General features: G+C 38.8%; 1 protein-coding gene across 1 annotated transcript in view; it reads right to left on the reverse strand.

The window, feature by feature from the left end:
* The window catches only part of FRK (fyn related Src family tyrosine kinase), a 57,081-nt gene extending 35,851 nt beyond the window's left edge, over window positions 1-21,230 (reverse strand). Inside the window, exon 1 of the mRNA XM_032184464.1 lies at window positions 20,800-21,230. Within this exon, the coding sequence (XP_032040355.1) occupies window positions 20,800-21,230 (431 nt within the window). The remainder of the gene's footprint in view (window positions 1-20,799) is intronic.
* Between the last annotated feature and the right edge of the window lie 232 nt (window positions 21,231-21,462).

The following is a 21,462-nucleotide window of genomic DNA, read 5'->3' on the forward strand; positions in this document are numbered from 1 at the left end:
CCTCCTGAGTGGCCTGCCCTCTTTTCCAAAGGCCATAAAACCTCTTTTTTTTTTTTTTTTTTTTTCCCCAAGCTTTAGCCACAACTCTCTGTTCAGCCAGGCTGGTCTTCTCCCGCATCAGCTTGTCTTTGGACACGTGGAGACAGACCACTCCTGAGCCATTAAGATTTCCTTCTTGAGGATTGCCCAGCCTTCCTGGACTCCTCTGCCCTTCAGAACCACCTTCCAAGGGACTCTGCCAACCAGTGTCCTGAACAGCTCAAAGTCTGCCCTCCGAAAGTCCAAGACAGCAGTTTTACTGGTTCCCCTCCTGACTTTGCCAAGAATAGAGAACTCTACCATTTCGTGGTCACTCTGCCCAACACAGCTCCTGACCACTATATCTCCCACAAGTCCTTCTCTGTTTGTGAACAGAAGGTCCAGCGGGGCACCTCCCCGAGTAGTGAGTAGTGAGTAGGCTCACTAACCAGCTGCACCAGGAAACTATCTTCCACACTCTCCAGAAACCTCCTAGACTGCTTTCTCTGAGTTTTATTGTATTTCCAGGATATGTCTGGGAAGTTAAAGTCCCCCACAAGAACAAGTGCTGGTGATTTCACAACTTCTGCCATCTGCCTGTAGAACTCCTCATCTGTCTCCTCTTCCTGGTTTGGCGATCTGTAACAGGCCCCCACCAGGATGCTTGCCTTGTTAGCCTTCCCGCTGATCCTAAGCGATAGGACTCAACCTTATCATTCCCAGTTTCGAGTTCTACAACATCAAAACACTCTCTAATATAGAGAGCCATGCCACCACCCCTTCTGTGTTGCCTGTCCCTTCTGAAGAGCCTATAGCCAGTCAATGTAGCACTCCAGTCATGGGAGTGGTCACACCACATTTCAGTTCCTTAGCATTAAGGCAATATTTCATTCTGATCATGTCTCTGCCTTTGGTGCAATGCATTCATTTGACGTAGAGAGCAGATCTGACAGAAGATCTCAACTGGGAACCACAGACTCCTTCTGTCTCCTAAAATTAACTCTATCGAACCCCCAAAACTAAGCCCAAACAAAAGAATTACCAGCCCAGATGAAAAAGCTCTCAGTGGAAATGTTTCTTGGCAGCCTACCACTCCTTGAGCAGCTCCTTTGCTTCCTATCCTTACCGTGGTGCTTTATGCTTTATCTCTCTTAAATCCCTAACCCTAACACATACACTAACCGTATGTACAGTACCAGCTTTATCCAAGACCTCCTGTCATAGCCTGTATGAAGAAGACATGAAGCAATTTTTTTTTTTGCAGCCTCAAGCACATCTAGCTGAGCCTCTTTACTGTCCCATTACAACTAATGCTCTAGGATTCGTCTCTCTCCTGACTCTATTGAAAGCTGTGGGCTAAACCTTAGCCAAAGATACCCAGTCATGGGCCAGACAAAACACTTCTTAGAAGATAAGTCCTTCTTAACACTCGACTTGTCTCAAACAGACCTGTTCAGTTCTAAATGGAGCTCTAGAGTTTGTCATTCTGCTAACCTTAAAACTAATTCAACCTTAATGCTTACCCTAGACCTGCTCTGAGGCTTAGCTCAAAGACCCCCAGTCATGGGCCACCACCCTGAAAAATCTCTCAGGGGACAAGTCTTTCTCCCTTAGCAGTCACAGTCACACTGGAGTTCTAGGGCTAATCTCACTCCTTATTCCAACCCTAGGCATGGACTGGCCTCTGTCAAAGAACCTCAGTCATGTCAAATGAATAAGCAGTCTGGAAACAAAGATTTGGCATATTCAACCAACATTTGGTAGCCCCTTCCCACTGTTCCACTCGCACTACAGCTCTGAGATTTGCTGCACTTTTAACCCAATTCTAGACATGGGCTGAAAACCTCAGACTCCCTCATCCATGGACTAGGTGAGAAAACCCTCAAGGGAGAATTCATTTGGCAGTCTACCCTTCCTTCAGCAGCCCCTTGCAGCCCCACTAACACTGTTGGTAATGCATCCTCCCTAACTCTAACCTGCCCCTCAAGCTCAGCCTTAGGCATGGGATAGCCCTAAGTCTTGTTTGAGTATTAAACAATGAACTCCAGACATAAGTTTCAAAATACTTCTCAGGGAATATATCTTATTTATTAGGGAACACGTCTTTCTAGAGGCTATCACTGCCTTGAGCAGCCCCATAGCAGCCCCACTCATACTGGACCTCTAGGCTTTGTCTCTCCTACCTCTCATACTATGGCCCAAGTCCTTCTGGAGAGGGACCCCTTGGCATGGGTCAGACGAAAACGTCCTAAGGAAACAAATCTTTCTACAACCTTCACCTTCTTTGAATTGCCCCTGTGCCACCTCCCTTCAACTCTAGCACTTGTCTTTCCCCTAATTCTACCACTTGATTTTGCATTGGAGGAACCACATCCAAAGATCGTCCAAACCACATCTGAGGTGAAAAATTTGTTACTGGAGAAATTTTTTGGCAGCATAACTTCCCCTTGGGCAGCCCCTTTGCAAACCCAATCAATAGCAATTCTAAGCTCATAATAAGCTCATAAACTCAGTGTGCCATCACCATTTGAGATGTGGCTAAGATCTTCATCACCAAGCCAAACACCAAGCCATCTTAAATAGCCTTCTTAGAAATTTCACCAGAACCTTCAATGTTCTTTGGTTAGCTGTACTGAAGATCACAACAGAAAATGATATGGAAGTTCAGACTACGGCACCCATTATCATTTAGGCTCATCAGAGTACAACTTCCACTTTTTTTCTCTACTCCACCTAGACTGAACATGCATAGGACCAAAGTCAGAACCATCTCCACATCTCATATCTGAAGTAGTTGAATGTGCTTTAATAACTAGCTGTGGCTGGGATAAGGTGGGATTATTTCAGTTTTTCATTCAAATCACAGGTTTGGAGGTAAAATAAAGCTAAAGGCAGAGGTACATGACACACTGAATTTTGTGAATGCCCAGCTAAAGGAGAAAATCCAGAGGGCTAAATCAGAAGTAAGGTATAGCCACATATAGACATTGTGACTACTACAAGAAGAATGGGGAGGAGGAAAGGGGAGAAAAGATCATTGAGAACTACATGGCAAGCTCATTCAAAATGGGTGAAGACATAACAGAAAAAAATATCAGGGAATCAGTCATGTGAAACTGATTTTCAAAAACACTAAAGATGTTGAAATGGACAGCATGATCCTATCCCAGATTATCACTTCTCATTTGTCATAAATCCTTGCAACTGGGATTTACACTCCCATGTTAGGGTAAATACTATGAGAACGCTAAATCCCAGAACTGGGAAGGTTTGTTGTGGTTCCTGTGGTTCTTGTCCTGAAGTCTCCATTACAAAAGAAATGATGGTGATAAACAGGTTAGCTGGCCCTCCAGTGACCCTACAACTGTATTGTGTTAATTGTATCTGTAGTGCTAAACTATGAGGAGAATGAAAGATTTTCTGAACTAAGAACGAAGAATTACTGCAATTAGAGCAAAAGCCTTCGATGAAGATAAACAGCTATTATATACAGTGAAAACAAATATATCTCAGTTTCTTCTGGAATGTAGAAAGCTCATACAATAGCTAAAACAAATAAATAAAAGTTTCAGTGGTCTATAAATTTTATATTTTAAGTGCCTCAACATCTACATTCATAGAAAGCTGTAGCCACAAAGTCAAGAACTCTGAAGTAAAGACTTGGCAATATTAATATAGCTTTCCTGGCATCAATTCAGGAAGACGCACTCTGATACCATCTTTAATTACATGGCCACATCCACTGCTTCCTACAGTGTGAATATGAGTGCTGCTCAATGAATAGTTACCCTGCTTTTTGCTTTGTCATTGCATAGATAGAGTTTTTCTACTGTACATTTAGTCTTTGCTCTCAATACAAGTTATAAAATTACATGAATGGCCAATTTCCTAGAGGCCTCTATTATAGTGCTCATGATTATAATATCTGAATGCTTTACAAACATTCATAAACTTCTTTTGTGGCACTTTTGTTTGTAAACTATTTTACAGTGGAGAAACAACACAGAAAAGGGACTAGGGAATAGGAGATTATAATAAATATTCTCTACTAAATTTGGACATCCAGCTTGAAAAGCCTAAGGCCTACCTTTCAGGGCATTTAGCATTGCACTGTATGTAGTAGTTTATTCAGAGAACAATGTCTGTTAACTTCAGGAATTGTTTCACATAAGACAAGGAGAGATGTGGAAAGTGAAACAGAGACAGAGAGATCCTCTGGGGTCTTATTTAATTCGTTTCAACATATGACCATCCTGTGATCGCTGCCCTTACTCAGCACATGAAAACCTGAACAGGCTTGCATGTGCCACTGTTCCCTGCTGTTGTCTGAGCAGGACAAACAGTGCAGCTGAGTCAGCTTTTAATCCATGCCAGGTTTGCAGTCTGTTGTGGGTAAACATCAGTACTGAAGCTGGGACACAAGTCTACTAAGGGTACACCCAGCACATTCTCTCTGTGCTGAGAAGGCTCCAAGCACTTGCTGGGCTTTCCCAGGATATCAAAAACATCTAGGGAGTGTCAAATTCTAATAACTCTGCTTGGTTACAACATATAAAGGGCAATTTTATTTTCAGATGCTTGGTCAGTTTGCACCATAGTTTTCTTAGGTAGCATGTAAGACCTTAATGTAGAGTAGAGTAAATGCAGTTAGAAGGGACCTTCAAAGACCATTGAGTCTAACTGCCTGAGCACTTCAGGGCTAACCAAAGTGGGCCATCAACCACCTCCCTAGGAGGTGCCCGTTGCAGTGTTTGTCCATCCTCATGATACAGAAATTTTCCCTAACGCCCAGCCTGACCCTCCTGTGGTGCAGCTTTGTGCCGTTCTCTCATGTCCTATCATCGGTGACCAGGGAGCAGAGGCTGGCACCTCCCTCCCCACTTCCCCTGCTCAAGGAGTTGCAGAGAGCAACAAGGTCACCTCTGGGCCTCCTCTTCTCCAGAGCAGAAAACCCAAGTGCCCTCACCTCTCCTCACAGGACATGCCTTCACGCCTTGTTACCAGCTTTGTTGCCATCCTCTGGATGCTTTCAAGGACCACAACATCCTTTTTGAATTGTGGAGCCCAGAACGGCACACAATGCGCAAGGTGAGGCTGCACCAGCACTAAATATAACAGGAGCATCACCTCTCTTGATGGGCTGGCTGTGCTGTGCTTAATGCACCCCTCAGTGCTGTTTGCCCTCTGGCTGCCAGAGCACGCTGCTCTCACCAGCACCCCCAGTCCCTTTCTGCTGGGCTGCTCCCCAGGCACTCCTCTCCCAGCCTGTGCCTGTGTCTGGCACAACTCGAACCCAGGTGTAGAACCTGCACTGACCCCGCATTTTCCTTTGCTGAACTTCATGCCATTGCTCACTGCCCAGTACTTCAGCTTATATAGATCCCTCTACAAGGCCTCTCATCCCTCCAGGAAGTCAATAGCACTTCCCAGTTTCGTATCGTCAGCAGTATAGCTGTCTCCAAAATGAAATCTCAAGCCCTTCTTCCAAAGTACATGCATGAAGGATTTCTCATACTGTTCTGAGCCATGTTTTTTACTTTCAGTGATGAAATACTTTCCTGGTATTAGCCCCGGAAAATTTACATCCAATCAGGTAAAGCCTGGGAAACTTGCAAGCAACTAAACAAGCCCTTCTGATAGAAAATATTAAGCTGTCTTAATTATAAGCCTAATGAAGTAATACCATTTCCCCAACAGTTGATATTTTAAGAAATTAGCAAACATTTCTGCAAAGATCAGAGCCTTCCCAGATATAACACAGCTAAGAAGCAGATGTGCTTTACAAGTGATGAACTGCATGTGTAAAGTGGAGCGTGGCAGAGGGGCACTGGCTGCTTCAATCTTCCCTTTATAATCTACAGTGAACCCAATGATGGACATTGAAAAAACAGAAAAGTATATAGTCTAACTATATACTAACTATACTAACTATATACCCATGATGATTAAAACTTGCAAAAGATTCCTTTCATAAGTGTGCTCAAAAATGTAAACTTTCACAGTCATGGCACAAGAATCTACACACTGAAAGATCCAGAATTATTCTAAGGCTTGCAGACCAGCTGTGCAGAGGCTGGAAAATATCAGGCTGTTTCAGCTTCTTTGGACATAAAGCTCTTCTTCCTTTCTACAGGCTTGTCTGGGATTGTTTTTAATACCATGTACTTCTCACTGTTATTTATTTTCAGATATTGAAGAATGCATGGTACAAGGACAAACTTTAAGAGGAAGGAATATAAAACAATATAAGACAATGCAGGATGGACAGAGGAAATGGGATATTAAGAATTCTAAGCAGAGAGGACCATAATATATCATCAAGGAGATGGGAGAAAAGAGAAAGTCAGAGCTAACAGACAATGATGAAGAGAAGTTAAAGACATGACAAAACTAAAGACTTCATTTCATGCTCAGGGACTATAACCTGCTGCTGCCTGAGCTACTGTACCTGCTAATGAAATGCTGGTTTCCAGCTTCTGCTTTTGCAAGGCACACATTTTTGGCAATGATTTCAGTCCTATTTGGGGATACAGTTTCACAGAGAAACTCTCACTATAAGCAGTGCTCTCTAGAGATATTTTCCCTTTCCCTTTCTTCATCATTCTACTTGCACTAGTGCTTGCCAAGAGAATACTTTACCATGCATTTTCATCATATATTTATTGACTAGAGGTCACTGTTAAATGTACTGGTTTAATCCATACTTCCCAAAGTACTGTCATAAACAAGATAGTCAGAATAAAACTTAAAGAAATGTGTTGGTAACAACAGCCTTCTACAATCTGTATAAGGAAATCAATTACAATCTTATCATGCTGCAGAAAGTATCTAACTTAGACAATATTGAAATAAAAACGCATTTAAAATGTACCTATACATTGACACAGCTCTGTTGTGATTACTTATTTGCCAGCATAAGAATAGTTCCTTATTTATCAGAAACTAGTGAAACTCCCAGTGAAACTAGAAATTCTGGTTTTCAGGGTTGATTACATAAGGTAGCGCGTTTAATCTTACACAACCACAATGCACTTGCTTCATACGTAAAGATCTGAGTCACGTATTGCTTAGGTCCTTGTTGCTGAATAACTTATCAAAAGTTAAGTGAAGACCATCTGCATGCACTGTATTGGACCGGGATGTCCTGAGTCTTTTCACAGTGACGGCAGGTGGAGTAAGTTGTTTTTTCTTTCCACATGGGAAAACACAGAACATATGAATAGTTCTGAAAAACTAAAGGATCATTTCCATGTTATACAAGTGGCATAGTTCTATCATAACCAACAGCACATAATTATTTTATGTTACACAAGTATGTAGAAGTCTGCATGTATATGACTGTCTGTAGAGCAATGCAGTATAAGTCCCACTGTGCTTTCCACATTTTGAGATCAATGCTATGATTTCTCTTTAATGAGTACAATTAGAAAGACATACTTTTGGAAAGTAACATATCCCATTTTCCTCTGAGCTTTTGGATAACATTTTGCTAATGTTCTTGTTAACAGATTATAGCTGATAGATTGGCATTTTTCCATAAATACTAAATTTGTGGTAGACTTGAGAGAGTTTCACTGGTGAGGTGGCAGAATGAATGAGTTGATAACTGAAGAGATATAGAAGGGGAAAAAAAAAAAAAAAAAGGAAATAAAATTAAGTTATACTTCTCTACTTCTGTATATATTTTCAAAACAAAATATTATAGCTTATGTTCTTATGTGGTAAATACATGTACATTCAAATTGAATAATTTTCATATTTAAAGTTGTTTCTTATTTCTGTTTTCAAATGAAGTTTCTATCAAAGTACATAAATGTTTATTTTTAACTTTGTTGAGAAAGTATTAAGTTATCTGGAAACAAGGTACAACTAAACAATACCCTATAATTTCTTCAGTTTAATTTGATACAAAATTAATTTTTTTTTTTTCTTAGGGGCAAAAATAAAGGGTAACAAATAAAATGAGAAACATTGCTGCTTCTTTCTTCAAAAGGGAGCCATTTCCCCCTTTTTTCTTCCCATGTTGGTTTGGGCACTAAGATGTGAGCACTTAGGCATAAGTGATATACTCATCCATGACCCAGAGCATCTTTAGTTAAAACAATGCAATTTGAACCTCATTCTGTAACATACCATAATCACTATTTTGCTGGAATACACACCATGCATAGATGCTTACTCAACATAATTTGGATAGTGTAACATGGTTACAACTCAGGCAATCCTTTTGGAACTGAAATTACATGAGCTACCATCAAAAGTGGGCAGAATTTTTGCTACTATTTATTTTTAGTGAGATAGGAAATTGCAAGTTATGGACAGAAAAAAGTTTTGTACTTCAAGATTCAAGGACCAGATTCACCACAGTTACATTGTATAGTACCTTTCCAAAAAATAAATAAATAAATAAATAAATAAAAATTGTTTTAATTACCTGCTAAAAACCTGACTGTAACATTGAACAATAGCTTACCTTATATGAGCCCATTGACTACAACATAGCCCTATTAAACACGTGAAACACCCACCTACCCAGACAGATCGATCTCATGTATGCCTGAGACCCGAAAGGGTCCCCAGGTTACACTAACAAATGACTGGCGAGCCCAGCTGAAGAAGCTGCAGGAGAATATTATTTGTTCGTGTGAGAGAAGGGCAGCAGATGTATCTTAAAGAAGGAACCTGGGCCCCTGAAAACTGTTGTGGTCTAAGAAATAGCTTTGTTTTGTGTTACCCCACTGTTTTTGTTGGAAATAATAAGCTATGCCCTAAAGAAAAGGCCTGTCAGAGCGTTAGGGACTTTTACAGTAACACACTGCGTGGGATTGTTTGGATAAGGTAATGTTCAACAGTGAGTGTGGTAAAATCCACCACAGAGATTGGCATTTCCTGTTACGGTACAGAACAAATTTATTGTATTGTAAACATAAATAAAAAGATTAGTCAGGCATTAATATACAAGAGTCCATGACACATTGGGTTTACACCTTTTCAGTAAGTACTGCAAGAGGGCATAACTGCATTGCTGCGTGATTCTGTTAAAAGAGATTATGCATAGTACTATGTTGATTTTTCACTTCTTGATAATAACAGTTGATTGTGCTGCAAATGCATTGTTCAATTTGCCCTGAGACTGACGTAGGGAGCAAACCAAAACAGAGCCTGGAGCATGGTGCTCATGCCTCACATGGGGGAGCCCACAGGAAAGGCAGATTCTTTCTCAGGGCAGCAAAAAAGGGAGGGATACAGACTATTTCAAAGTCTGTGGATCAAGCATGTGCTCCAGGTTTCCCTGTGTTTCCATAGTTGATGGACCCCAGCAACCCTGCCAAAGGCTCTGTGGTGAACCCTGTCTATTAGTTAGTTATATACCTATAGGCGTTCTTCTGGTTGGGGCATGCAGCTTTGCACAGCAGCTTCTCTCCCCAGCCCTTGGCACGCCTCACCAGGGCTAGCGTGCTCAGGTGAATGGCACACTCAGGTGACCTCCCCCAAATGCAGGCTGACCAGAGGGGGGAGAGGCCATGCATCTGCTCTGCCCCATATCCAAGTCCATTCAAATTTCTGAAGTGAATACCACCACACTCAAACCCTTCATGATGATAGTGCTGCCCCTTTTTCCCCAAGGTTTCCACTGGGAAAGGTGCCACCTGGGGAAAGACATAGCTGCATTAAAAACAAACGTGGTGGCTCTGAGACAGAGCCTTCAAGACAACAAACCATCACATCTTTGGGTCAATGATGGCTGGGAAGCGACTGGGATTTCTCCTGTAGGGATAGTATTGCAAGGCCAAGTCCATGGGCTCTGCAAATCAGCATAGCTCACCCAATTCTAGCTTCATTGTACAATAGGAACAAAAGATAATAAAATAGCAATCAAATCACAGCCTGATAGAATTAATTTGAGTTAATCTCCGTAAATAAATCTCATCCAGAGATTATTCACTATTGAGTAATTCATTTCAACAGTTCCACACATTCTTCAGAATATTGTTCATCTGCATCTAATCTTCTCTGAAGTGCTTTTATATGTGAAAATAAATTGGAGATGGAAGTGATATATTACTTTTTTTTTGCTGTATTTTAATTATGTAAATCACTGGTATTTCTTCAATTTAAGTGGCTAAAGTCAATTAGTGTATCAGTTTGTTCCCAATAGTGGTTTTGTACCTGGGTAAGGACTTCATTGCATTTAAAACTTGTTTGAAAATACTTGTCTTCTAGTAAATGAAAATACTTGTCTTCTAGTAAATGAAAGGCTATCATCAGTTTTTGGCTATCAGCACTTCCCATCAAAGCATGGGAAGTGCTTTGGGCCTTTTGTTGTGAAATATATCCATACAATCACCCTAATAAAATAATAATAATAATAATAATAATAATAATAATAATAATAATAATAATAATAATAATTAAAATAAAATGTGTTCCTCAGGCCCTATTTCAGCTGCACAGAGTTCTCAAGAGTATTGTAAAATATTGCATCAATGCTAGTGTCTTTACACATTTGTTAACATACACCTGAACAAAAGTACTGATCTACTGTTAAAATGTACTGTAAAAGTAACAAGAGCTCTACTATTCATAACATCTGGTGAACAAAATTGAAACCTTGAGGTAGCCTTAATATTAACATGGTACAAAGCACTTCTAACATCAATTGATTTAACATTAAGGGAAACTCAGAAGTACAAGAAATCTTTCAGTCATATGTTCACTTAAACCATTACAGCTTCCAAAAGCACTGAATTGATTTTCTTGAGAAAATCATTCCTGAAAAATTATTTTCTTCTCTTACAATGAAATTCACTTCTGCTCAGAAGTAATACAGAAGCCCTCAGGAACAAAAAGCCCCACATGGCTGTACAGGATGTTTAAAATCTTTCCACTGCTTTTTGGGCAGAGCTCTCTTGGCACAGGCACGTACTTCCTCAGCCTATTGCTGGAAGCAGACTTGTCTGAGCAGACTTGTGCCCTCTCTCAGGTCACTTTTCACTAGAGAATGACCTCCACTGTCTCACTCAGTCTCCAGGGGTAATCAGAAAAGGATTGTGCTGTCTGGAACCCTAAAATGACCACAAGCCAAGGGAAAGAAAATCACAGAATGGTTTTAGTTAGAAGGGACTTTAAAGATCATCTGTTTCCTAGTCATCCTGGTCACCTTCCACTAGACCAAGTTGCTTAAAGTCCCATCCAACCAGACCTTGATTACATTGAGGGAGGGGGCATCCACAACATCTCTGAGCAACCTGTTCCAGTATCTAACTTCACAGTAAAGAATTTCTTCCTTATATCTAACCTAAATATATTCTCTTTTACTTTAAAAACATTACCCTAGCATACTGTCTCTTTCACATGGTCACAAATGTCTTAACAAAGCAGTCTCCCAGATTTTAGGGTAGCCTTTTCAGGATGACAGATGGGAAGGGTGACACACTAAAGACACTTTTGACTTCTAGAAGTAAGGCTAGCCCATCTGTGAAAATCTATGTGCACTATCATCACAAGACCCACACATACAGATTATTTTGTAAGAGATCACAGCACCATGTCAGAAAGGTAGAAAATATAATTGATTCATCTGTGTTAGAGACTGAGAATACGTACACACTTCTAAACTCTTGTAAATCTGTCGGAGTTTGGGAAAAGTATAAAATAACAGGAACATAATCAAGGCTCTTTTTTTTGGAGTAAGGGTAAAGGAGGCTGCTAGGGAAGTTAGGGATGGCTGCCTCTTCCCTCAGCACTAGTCCATGGATGCACCTGCTGCTTTCCCATTTGGAGGTTCAACCAGTAGCAAAGTTGAGCACATATCCCAGACACATACACACACAAGGGGCATGGACACATGTAGAGGACATAGACATGGCCAGCCACACAGATGGCCACAGATAAGGTGCTGCCTTCAACAGCCTCCTGGACCCCAGGTTTTCACCTTAACAACTGCAAAGTCTCAGTTTGCCCCCAGTTTCTATATAGCCCATCAATTGGTGTGACTTACTCGGTTTGTTTCTGCTTGAGTTGTAGTTAATATGAATTGGTCTGTTTTTTATGTTGTTGTTGTCTCTCTCCATTTCCTTGTCCTCCCAATTTGGCAAGGTGCTCAGTCAAATAATCTTACAGAGAAAAAAAAAAAAAAAAAAAAAAAAAAGCATTCCCGCATGCTATATACCCTTATCAATCATTGCTGCTGACGGGATTTATCATCACCACCTCCCTTATCAGGTGTGAGTCAGACTTGTATCTGTGTGTTCTTTATGGCTCCTTTGATCAGATACTCTTAGAGGAGCAGAGACACTCCTGCATACCTTCAGAGAGGCTTCCACTAACTCAAATGACCAGTAGTTTCAAAAGGAAGAATGAGTTTTGTGAGTTCTCATCAGTTCTGAAACTCGGTATATATTAATTACCAGATGTAAGATTCAGATTTTTTTTCCTCTTCTTGTGTGGTCCATTTTGAAAAGGTGTGCCACAAAATTGTTTGTGTTACAAATAAAGAAAAAAAATATTTATTTTTCAGGATACTAGCAATATATCTGCTTTAATGAGAGAAAGCTAAAGCAAAATGCTTACGAACTTTATTGCAGATAAACCTACAACATAAGAGATTATAGAGTAATCCGTGAAGAAATAATGAAAATGTCAATTAGTGCAATCCCATCTGAAACCATCCCTTATTTAATTCACTGCTCTGTTTTTCCAGTTTTTATGGATTAAGATTAGCATACCAGCATGGATAAATGGAATGTATTTTTATCTAGTTTAAGTGGTAAATAAAAGCTATTGGTTCATTATCAATATTTTGTATAATCTTCTGAAGAAACTATTTCCAGATAAATTCTAAGCATGTTTGGAGACCGAAAATTGCAAAGATATCAATTTCCATTCTAATTTCTCATTTCTTTTATGGCTTTCCTAATGCAGTTTTGAGGTGCAAACCTGAATGACATCGTTAGCTTCTTAACTAAGGATTTTAATCACTTATTTTTTGAGTTCTAATGCAATAAGTGCCTTCAAATATGCTCCATATAATGCTATTTGGAAAACACTGAATACTATTTTATCTCTTACATGTAGCAGTAAATATGTGATAATATTTTGTCTTTTTAAAATATGACCTAAAACATTCTATTATTTCTTTGCTATTTTTATTTTGCTTGCATGACTTGGAATCATAGAATAAACCCTAGAATGAATCACTGAATCACAGAATGGTTTGGGTTGGAAGGGACCTTGAAGATCATCTAGTTCCACCGCCCCCCCCCCCCCCCCCCCCCCCCCCCCCCCCCGCCATGGACAGGGATGCCACCCATGAGACTTGAAAAGGAACAAAATATTTTATTATGGGAAAATATATGAAACATAAACAATCATATCTTTTACTAATCTGTTTTAAATAAAATTGAGAGGTAAATTGTGTATTGTCTAACTTAGGCTATGGGAAGGCTGCATCTTTATTATAACATTTGCAAGAAACACCACTGCTAAAGGATTTTGTTAGAAGATACCATCTATAAGATAATAACAGGGTACATTCTGGTCTTACTCTGCACCTTCAGTAGGATGTGAAATAAATTTGGCAGTAAGTTGCTCACAGTTAAATAACTCACATTTGCAACCCAGGTTGACTTGGGCATTATGACAGATGGAAACAGGAAAGCATGGCCTGTAAAGAAATAGGTGGGTGAATCTCACAGGGACTGTGACAACACTGCTATTTCTTTTTGTGCCTAAATAATTTAATTTTTTAGTGTGGCTTGGTGTTTTTTGATTTATTTTTTTTTTCAGTCACTCCTGACTGAACAATCAACAATTGGAAAAAAATAAAAAAATAAAAAATAAAAAATAAAAAATAAAAAAGCCAAACCCTTGTTTAGGAATCTAAAACTTTCTGCAGAGATGAGAAGGGTTTTTTGTTTGGTTGATTGGTTTTGGGGTTTTGCTTCTTTTCTTTTCTTTTTTTTTTTCTTTTTTCTATAGCTTACTTTTTGTCTCCAAACAGAAATAAAGAACTGTGCAGTGTCAACACCTATGCTTTTGCTAAATAGACTTGACAATAGGTCTGTAATTAGACATGGCAGTGATGTACCCTCTAACATTGCTTATACAACAGTTCCAGTCTCTGGTGAAGTACAAAGGGAACAGATCACAGAAAGTGGATAGGCCTGTGCACTTTTCGTAAAATCCTTTCTGAAACAGAGTAACTGGGCTAGAAGGGCCATTGGTTTGACCTCGTAGGGTATTTTGTATGTTTTGTGACTTAATCTTTTCGTTACAGTTATGGTCCTACACACACAAGAAAAAGCCTCAAAGTCTTCTATACCCAGCTGTGCACTTCACTTGCTACAGAATAATTCTTCACAGAGATACCTGACCTAGTTTGTTTAAATCCAGCACAACTTTAGGACTTCTTAGCCTGACTGAGCTGCTGGTTACTATTCTTCTCTTCTAAACCTGTTCAGAGATGACTGAGCTCTGCATGGGTCTGCATTGTGCTATGCAGAGAGCTGTCAAAGACAGCTATTGCAGAAATAGTAACTATTGTACAATACCTGGCCAATGTTTTTGCCAACATCACTCACAAACAACTAATATAGGTTAACACACACAATCCTTACTTCTATTGAGTCTGAAGAAAAACCATTAGACAGGACCGTTAAGGTATTCTGACCAGAATGTTGTCTTTGTTTTTCAATGATGTGCCATAAAGGCCATTTTGGTTTCATGATGCCATTTTAAAAAAAAAAAAAAATCTAACTGCCCATGTTTTCAGTCTTTAAAGATATTGTTTCTGGTTGTGACATCATTCATTGTCAAATATTTCACAACGTGGTAATGGAAACTACTGCATAGTAATTACCATATATAACTTACACACTGATTCCATATAAAGTAGAGAAAGGAAAGAATTTCTTCATTATTCAGAGTTTGAATAAGTAATGTTATATATCTAGAAAACCACATTGCCAGGTGACCTAAACTAGACAAGTTTGCATAAACTTGCATAAACTGCTCATCTGTGATGCCAGAATTCCTTTCATGTTTCTGAGCAGTGATACACATTTGGATTATACATGGACATGTAAATACTGCTGGCACTTGATAAAGCCTGACATTTTGCATAGTTCTGTAAACCATCTCCTTCACTTTATCACTGTATATTTAAGAAATGAGCAGAGCTGAAGAAAATGTTTGGGGTTTGCTTGAAGATAGCATGACAATGTTGAGACAAGACTAATGAAGTTAATTAAGTAAATTTAGGGTCTTGTTTTAGCATTCCATAATTTAAATTCAAGAAAGACATTCACAAACACTCATGGCAATTCAAAAGTCTGGCTAGGTAGTTCAGATGCCATAAACAAAGGGTGAAAAAATGTGATCAAACGCATGATCTGGCTTTGCGGTACACACCCTGTATCACCCAGCTATTTGACATGGTCTTAAAACTATCAGGCTTATAAACTGTCCGTATGTGTGCATACACAAAAATTCATGCATTAAGTATATTCAGGTACATACATAAAGTATATAAAAAATCATCCATCTCTTTCAGTTATGAGTTCGTATACTGCCTTTTCAGTGATTTACGATAAATATATATATTGGCAATAAAGAATCCCTTTCTACCAAAATTGGTTAAAAACAGCTTTCATATGTAATGCGACAGGTTCCAGGAACATGAGAAATATAAACCAGCCATGCTAGCTAATGAACAGATATTACAAACCCATTTCATTACAAGGATTACTGCTGGTTCTGGTGGTGTCCTCAAGAGTTTGTACTGTAATACAGAAAGGAATTACGAGAGTGGGAGAGTGCTGAAACCACAGTGGATCACATTCAGATTTCTGAGGTATTCAGAAGAATTTAAGGTTTCACTTTTGAAAGAGCTGCTAGCCATTGTGGCTCTAAATACCACTTTGCAAAATGACCCACATGAACAAAAGGAACCCCATAAGTCTGAATGTTCAGACAGTCTGAAACAGGTTGGCTCGGTGAACAATTTCTTACTCATGTAGAGTGACTCAGATTCAGTCAATACATGAAATAGTTAAAAGTGAGTCAGGCCACAGAAAGGAATGAACTATGGAGACTGACAAAATAACCTGCAAATCACTTCTGCTTTCAAAGAGTTGTATAGAAAGCTCATTATGGAATTGACTGGTGAGGTTTTGTTGATTAGGGCTTAGTTTCCAGCAGCTGGGAAACACCTACCCCAGAAATCTCTCTGAAATAAGGAACGTTTCTGAAACTAGTAAATGTTACAAGTAATTGCAGTGCTCTTGATTGTCCTAATCAGCTAGGAGTTTGTGTGGAATTACTTCCCTCAGCACAGCAGTACTGTGTCAATAATGTTGGGAGGAGCATATGAAATGAACTTGACTATCGATGAACAGCCAACAGGTCCATCAAGATGGTAGATGAGAGCCCCTTCTAAGTACACTCTACATTTCCTCTAGTAAATAATTCATGTCACTCCAACAGTTTTGTTTTCTTTTTTAATCATTATTTTTGCTTCATTAAAATTTACTGTCCAGCTGGGCCATATTTGTTGTCCATAACAATTTGCACTATGTCGCTTTCTTGTTTAGTTAAAACAAGTGGCAATAATAAAGTAAGGGCAGCTGAATGTGTTACTATGGTTCCTGTTTATAGCACAGAATAGCAGGCACAGAGAAAGCACAGAGAATGTAAGGTCACACTCCTTGCTGAGGAAATATATATATTTATTCCTATTTTGGTGTTAGTCAGATTGTTCTTTCTAATCATGCTCTGCTAAAAAAGCAAGGCAAATCATATAACTGTGTCTCCAGATGCATTTTTCACTTCCCTTGTGCTAAACCCTATGTGCCTCGACCCAGGGAAAAAGAAAAAGCATTCCCAAATCATTGGATGCACCAGATGTGACCTCACTCAAACTTGCTTAAAAATGAAAAATAAGTTTGGATTATTATTTTGCCTGCTATCTATGATATAAAAAGAAGAAAAGAGCTAAGCATTCTTATAGATGCTAATTTATCATCAGCAAAGCTTGAATCTGCCTTTTTTTTCAGACCATGTAAGGAGTACTGCAGGTGTTAGAAAAAAAAATCAGTAATGAGAGGAAAGCAACACAGTAAGGAAATCTCATTTTTATCACTTCTGCTTGAATGTTCTGATAGCCAAGAATACATGAAAATTCTCTTTGTTATAAGCAGTATCAAACTTTTTTTTTTTTTTTTTAAAGGCTGAAGATACTGTATTTCCTTTCTTCCATTTCAGTTATTAATCTATCTTACCAGCACTACCTCAGTTATACTATATGGAGTCCAAGAAACATCCAGGAAGAAAAGCTTATTTAAATGAGGACAAGACAGCAAAGGTCCTCACTTTTCTGTCTTATTTTATTTCATTTTCCTTCTTACCAAGGAAAATTTCAAAAAAAGCCTTTCTCCCTTAAAAAAAAAAAAAAAAAAAAAAAAAAAAAAAAAAACAGACACTTCAGCAAAGTCAAAACAGTCTGCTGTGGCACTTGCAGGGAATAAATAATCACCCACATTATCTCATGCCAGGATGGACAACACAAAACCTGACAGACTTACCAATCCTTAACTGGCTCTACAATACAGATCACATCAAAACGTTGATTAGAAAGGGCTACATATATATTGTTGTTAATAATATTGATGGCTACAGGCAAAACTGAAGTGATTAGCAAACAAAATTCAATAGTTCTGCATGCAGCTTTCAAGCCTATATTGGCTAAACTTCCATAGTGACCCTGTCTTCTCTAAGATATTACATAATTTATAGAATATTTCATGTCCTTGTATCCCTTTATTTAAGTGAATTTATGGGGTTACCAAGCAGGCATTGAGAATCAATGTTTTTCTTTTTGAAAGTTTATTTACAACCATGCTGAAATCAGCTGTTAAAGAATATGGTCAGTTTGTTTTATTTCCAAGTCTTACTAAGACTCGTGTGATGAATTGAAGATTGGAAGCACTATAATATTGCTTTTTAAAGAACCTTATAAGCCAGTTTCAGATGCTAAAGGCCTTTTAAGGACTTCCCCTTCTTGAGCTCTAGGTGTGATGAAGACACACCACTAAATGAATGCTTGTTATTGTCTGTCAATGAGTGTCTTTGCCTACCTTTCTTGCAGATATTAGTTTACAAATTCAAGGCTCAAAAAGTGAAAGAAAAAAAAAATCATTACTTTCACAAATTCCTATAAGTGCATGAGACAGTGACCCAGGCATTTGCATAATCATGAAATCTGCTTCCTGGAACAGGTTTTCCAGTTTGTCTTGATCTAGTAAGTTCGAAATACTTTCTAGAAATAAACTAAAACATCCATTTTCTCTGCAGACATACAGAAGCTAGATGGTGCTAGAGAATGTACATTTATATGTGACACGGATTACAAGTCTTCCATTCTTTATCAGTTCCGTGCTGGAAACATGAAGAAATGGTAAAAAGATGGAAGGATACAATAAAAACTTTTCCAATTTCCACAGATATGTATGTTATGGCCATAAGCAATTGTCCAACACCAAATGAGAAAGCTAATTAAAATCAAAATGGAAAGATGAAAGAAGTTAAATTTAAATTTCAGGCAGAGAATGTGATTAAAACATTGACTTTTAATTAAAGAGAAAATATAATAACTTTTTCATGTTCCTCCTTTTACTTAAGGGAAAGCAAGTGTTATCTCTTTAAAACACCATCACTACTGCTGCTTTCATTGTTTCAGTAGGATAATAAAGGTGTCAAATATATAGGGTGGGTGAAATGGAAGTCTTGGAGGAAATTATAGCAAGAAATATTCCAACCAGATACAAGAGGAAAAATCATCACCATCAGATTGAAAAGCTTGACTGTAAATAGCCCTAAGCAGACTGGTCAAACTTTATTTTTGCCTTGAGTTGGGGCAACTGGTTCAAATGTCCTTCTGAGGCCTTTACCAACATAAGTTTTTTTATGACTGTAGAAAAGTGTCTCTGTGTGACCTAACAATAAGCAGATCTGTATTTTGTTTCATTGAAGGTCACTAAGGCCAATGGACTTAGAAGGAAATTTGAGAAAAAATGGCATATTTTTCCAGAAATGTTTTGGTATCAAATTAAGTTTAAATTATTAAATCAAATGTCAAACATTTTGGAGGAATGACTTCATCTTAGAGCTTTAATAGCTCTCTATGTCCACTGTTCTACAAATCTGGTGAAAATAAAAAGAATTTAAAACAAACAAAACTTTTGCCAAAAATAAAAAAATAGTCATGATTAATAAAGGAAGAAAATAATTAAAAAAAAAAAAAAGTATAAAGAAATAAATTTCATTCTATTACAAGAAAAAAAAAAAACTGTTATGTTGAAATGCACTTTATCAAAGTTAACTACACAACAAAGATAAGAGGAAGCTTAAGAGCTGAGACTTGATTTTGTAACTGAGAAAACTTACTTGCAAAGTATTAATAGCAAACAGCAATCCTAGAAGACTTGTAATAAGACTACTTCTTGAAAGGGAGCAAAGGCCAAGATGAGTTGAATTAGAGTCTACCACCTCTTGTGTTCAGAAAATGTTTTTCCTGCAGATTAATTTCTGCAATTGGAAGAATTCTTTTGAACACAACCATTGAAAATGTTGTTTGCCTTAATACAGAAATAGCAACAGCTGGTCAGATTCTGGAAATTAAAGTCTTCAGGTTAGAGAGGAATCTCATAGTTGCCCTATGTTACACATCTTACAGCTGATAAAATACTCATAACCATATCCGAGCCGGTGTTCTTAGCCCTGGGCAGTACGGTGGGCAGATCAGATTGGAGATGTTTCAGGTCCAGATGAGATTTAACTGCAAAGTTGCAATATCATTCCTTTAAAATCAAAATGAATTCAGAGACTAACACCATTTCTGCTGTCTCTTTCCACACTGATAATTTTTGCCAAGACACACTTCAGGAACAGCAGTGAGTGTTATTTCAGCAGAAGATGTTACCTATGATTGAAGCACACAAAAGTAACTCTGCATCCTGGCCTGACACAGACCTTAATCGTCCTCACTAGGTATACGAGTAACAGATTCCATGTGATGTCTGCTCCAGTTCTGAATGGCAAACAAGATCAGACATGTTTTGAAGGGGCAGAAGAACATGATCTGCATAGTTAAACTCTGTGAAACTAAGAAATTCAGCCTGTTCCTTTGCTATATCCACACCTTTGTCTTTTGCAGTACTTTAGTTAAATTTTTACTGAGTAGTGATTTGCTTACAGAGGAGAAAAAAATATAAATAGAAAAAAAAAAACACACTATAAATCTTATCTGTTAGAGACTCGCCCATCATCTGTAACAAGATTTGAAAGTGTAAAGGTAGCTTCCTGGACTCTAATTGACAACTCCACAACTGGTTAGGCTGAAGGCTATTTGGGGTGGGAGTGATACCTTCTTACAATCTGGAAAGCATCTGACCCACAGTAATAATTGTTAGATGAAAAACAATAATGAACCATCACAGTGATAACCAGCCTGATATTGCCAGGTGCTTTTTCAGCAGATCATGGGGGTATATCAGAGATGGAAATGATTTAAACCACTACAGAACCCCCAACACTCTGCCTTTTGCAACTGATTTTCTTTCACCTTTTCCTCACATGCACTGACTAGCAGTATTGCTGGTAGCACCACTGGAGGTGCACTGTTGCAGGTTACTACTCAGTGGGAAGCAATGTCACAACTGCCTGCTCCAAACCCACTTAGCCCAACAGAAAAGGAACTGTGGCACGCATTTCATGGCTACTCACGGCTCAGCTTCGATGCTCTGGTCAGCAGCTATGTAGTTGGCAGGGATGTAGCCCTGGAGCTTGCGGCCAGGAGAGACTGACCCTGGCGGCAGGAGGAGCCTAGCGTACCACCAGCCCTCGTGGGATGCATCCAGCACTTCAAGCTTTTCCCCAGCTTGAAAGCTCAAGTCCTCCTCTGTACGAGCCTCATAGCTGAAGAGTGCCACGAAGTTGCAAATGTTCACCAGATGCTGGCCAGGCAAAGGAGGTAAGGGCTTGCTTTTTTTCTCACTCTCTTTGGCTTCCTCATTTCTCTGGTTGTCAGTGGATATCACAGCAAGGTTGGGAAAAGTTTGGCCAATTTTGTCTTCCTTTTCGTGTTCCTTCACTGAGAATAAGCAAGGGATATAGGGCTCCAAACAGGTGCAGTACTTCCGACAGATGTTTCCCATCCTTTTTCCTTGTGCCTTGCTCTGCTTCGTCTCTTCTTTCGCTTTTCTCAGTTGCAATATCCTTAGACCAACTTTTGCCCCATCAGTATTTCAGAGCTTTGCAGGATTTCTTTCCTTCTTCCTCCTTTGGCACAAAATCAAACAGCTCTTGGCACAGCTGGAAGCTCCTCTCTGAGCCCCACTGAGAGTTCATTCCAGGCAGCTCCTGATTCAGGAGTAAAAACTGAGTATC

This window comes from Aythya fuligula, chromosome 3 (assembly GCF_009819795.1).
Source record: "Aythya fuligula isolate bAytFul2 chromosome 3, bAytFul2.pri, whole genome shotgun sequence".
Taxonomy (NCBI): Eukaryota; Metazoa; Chordata; class Aves; order Anseriformes; family Anatidae; genus Aythya; species Aythya fuligula.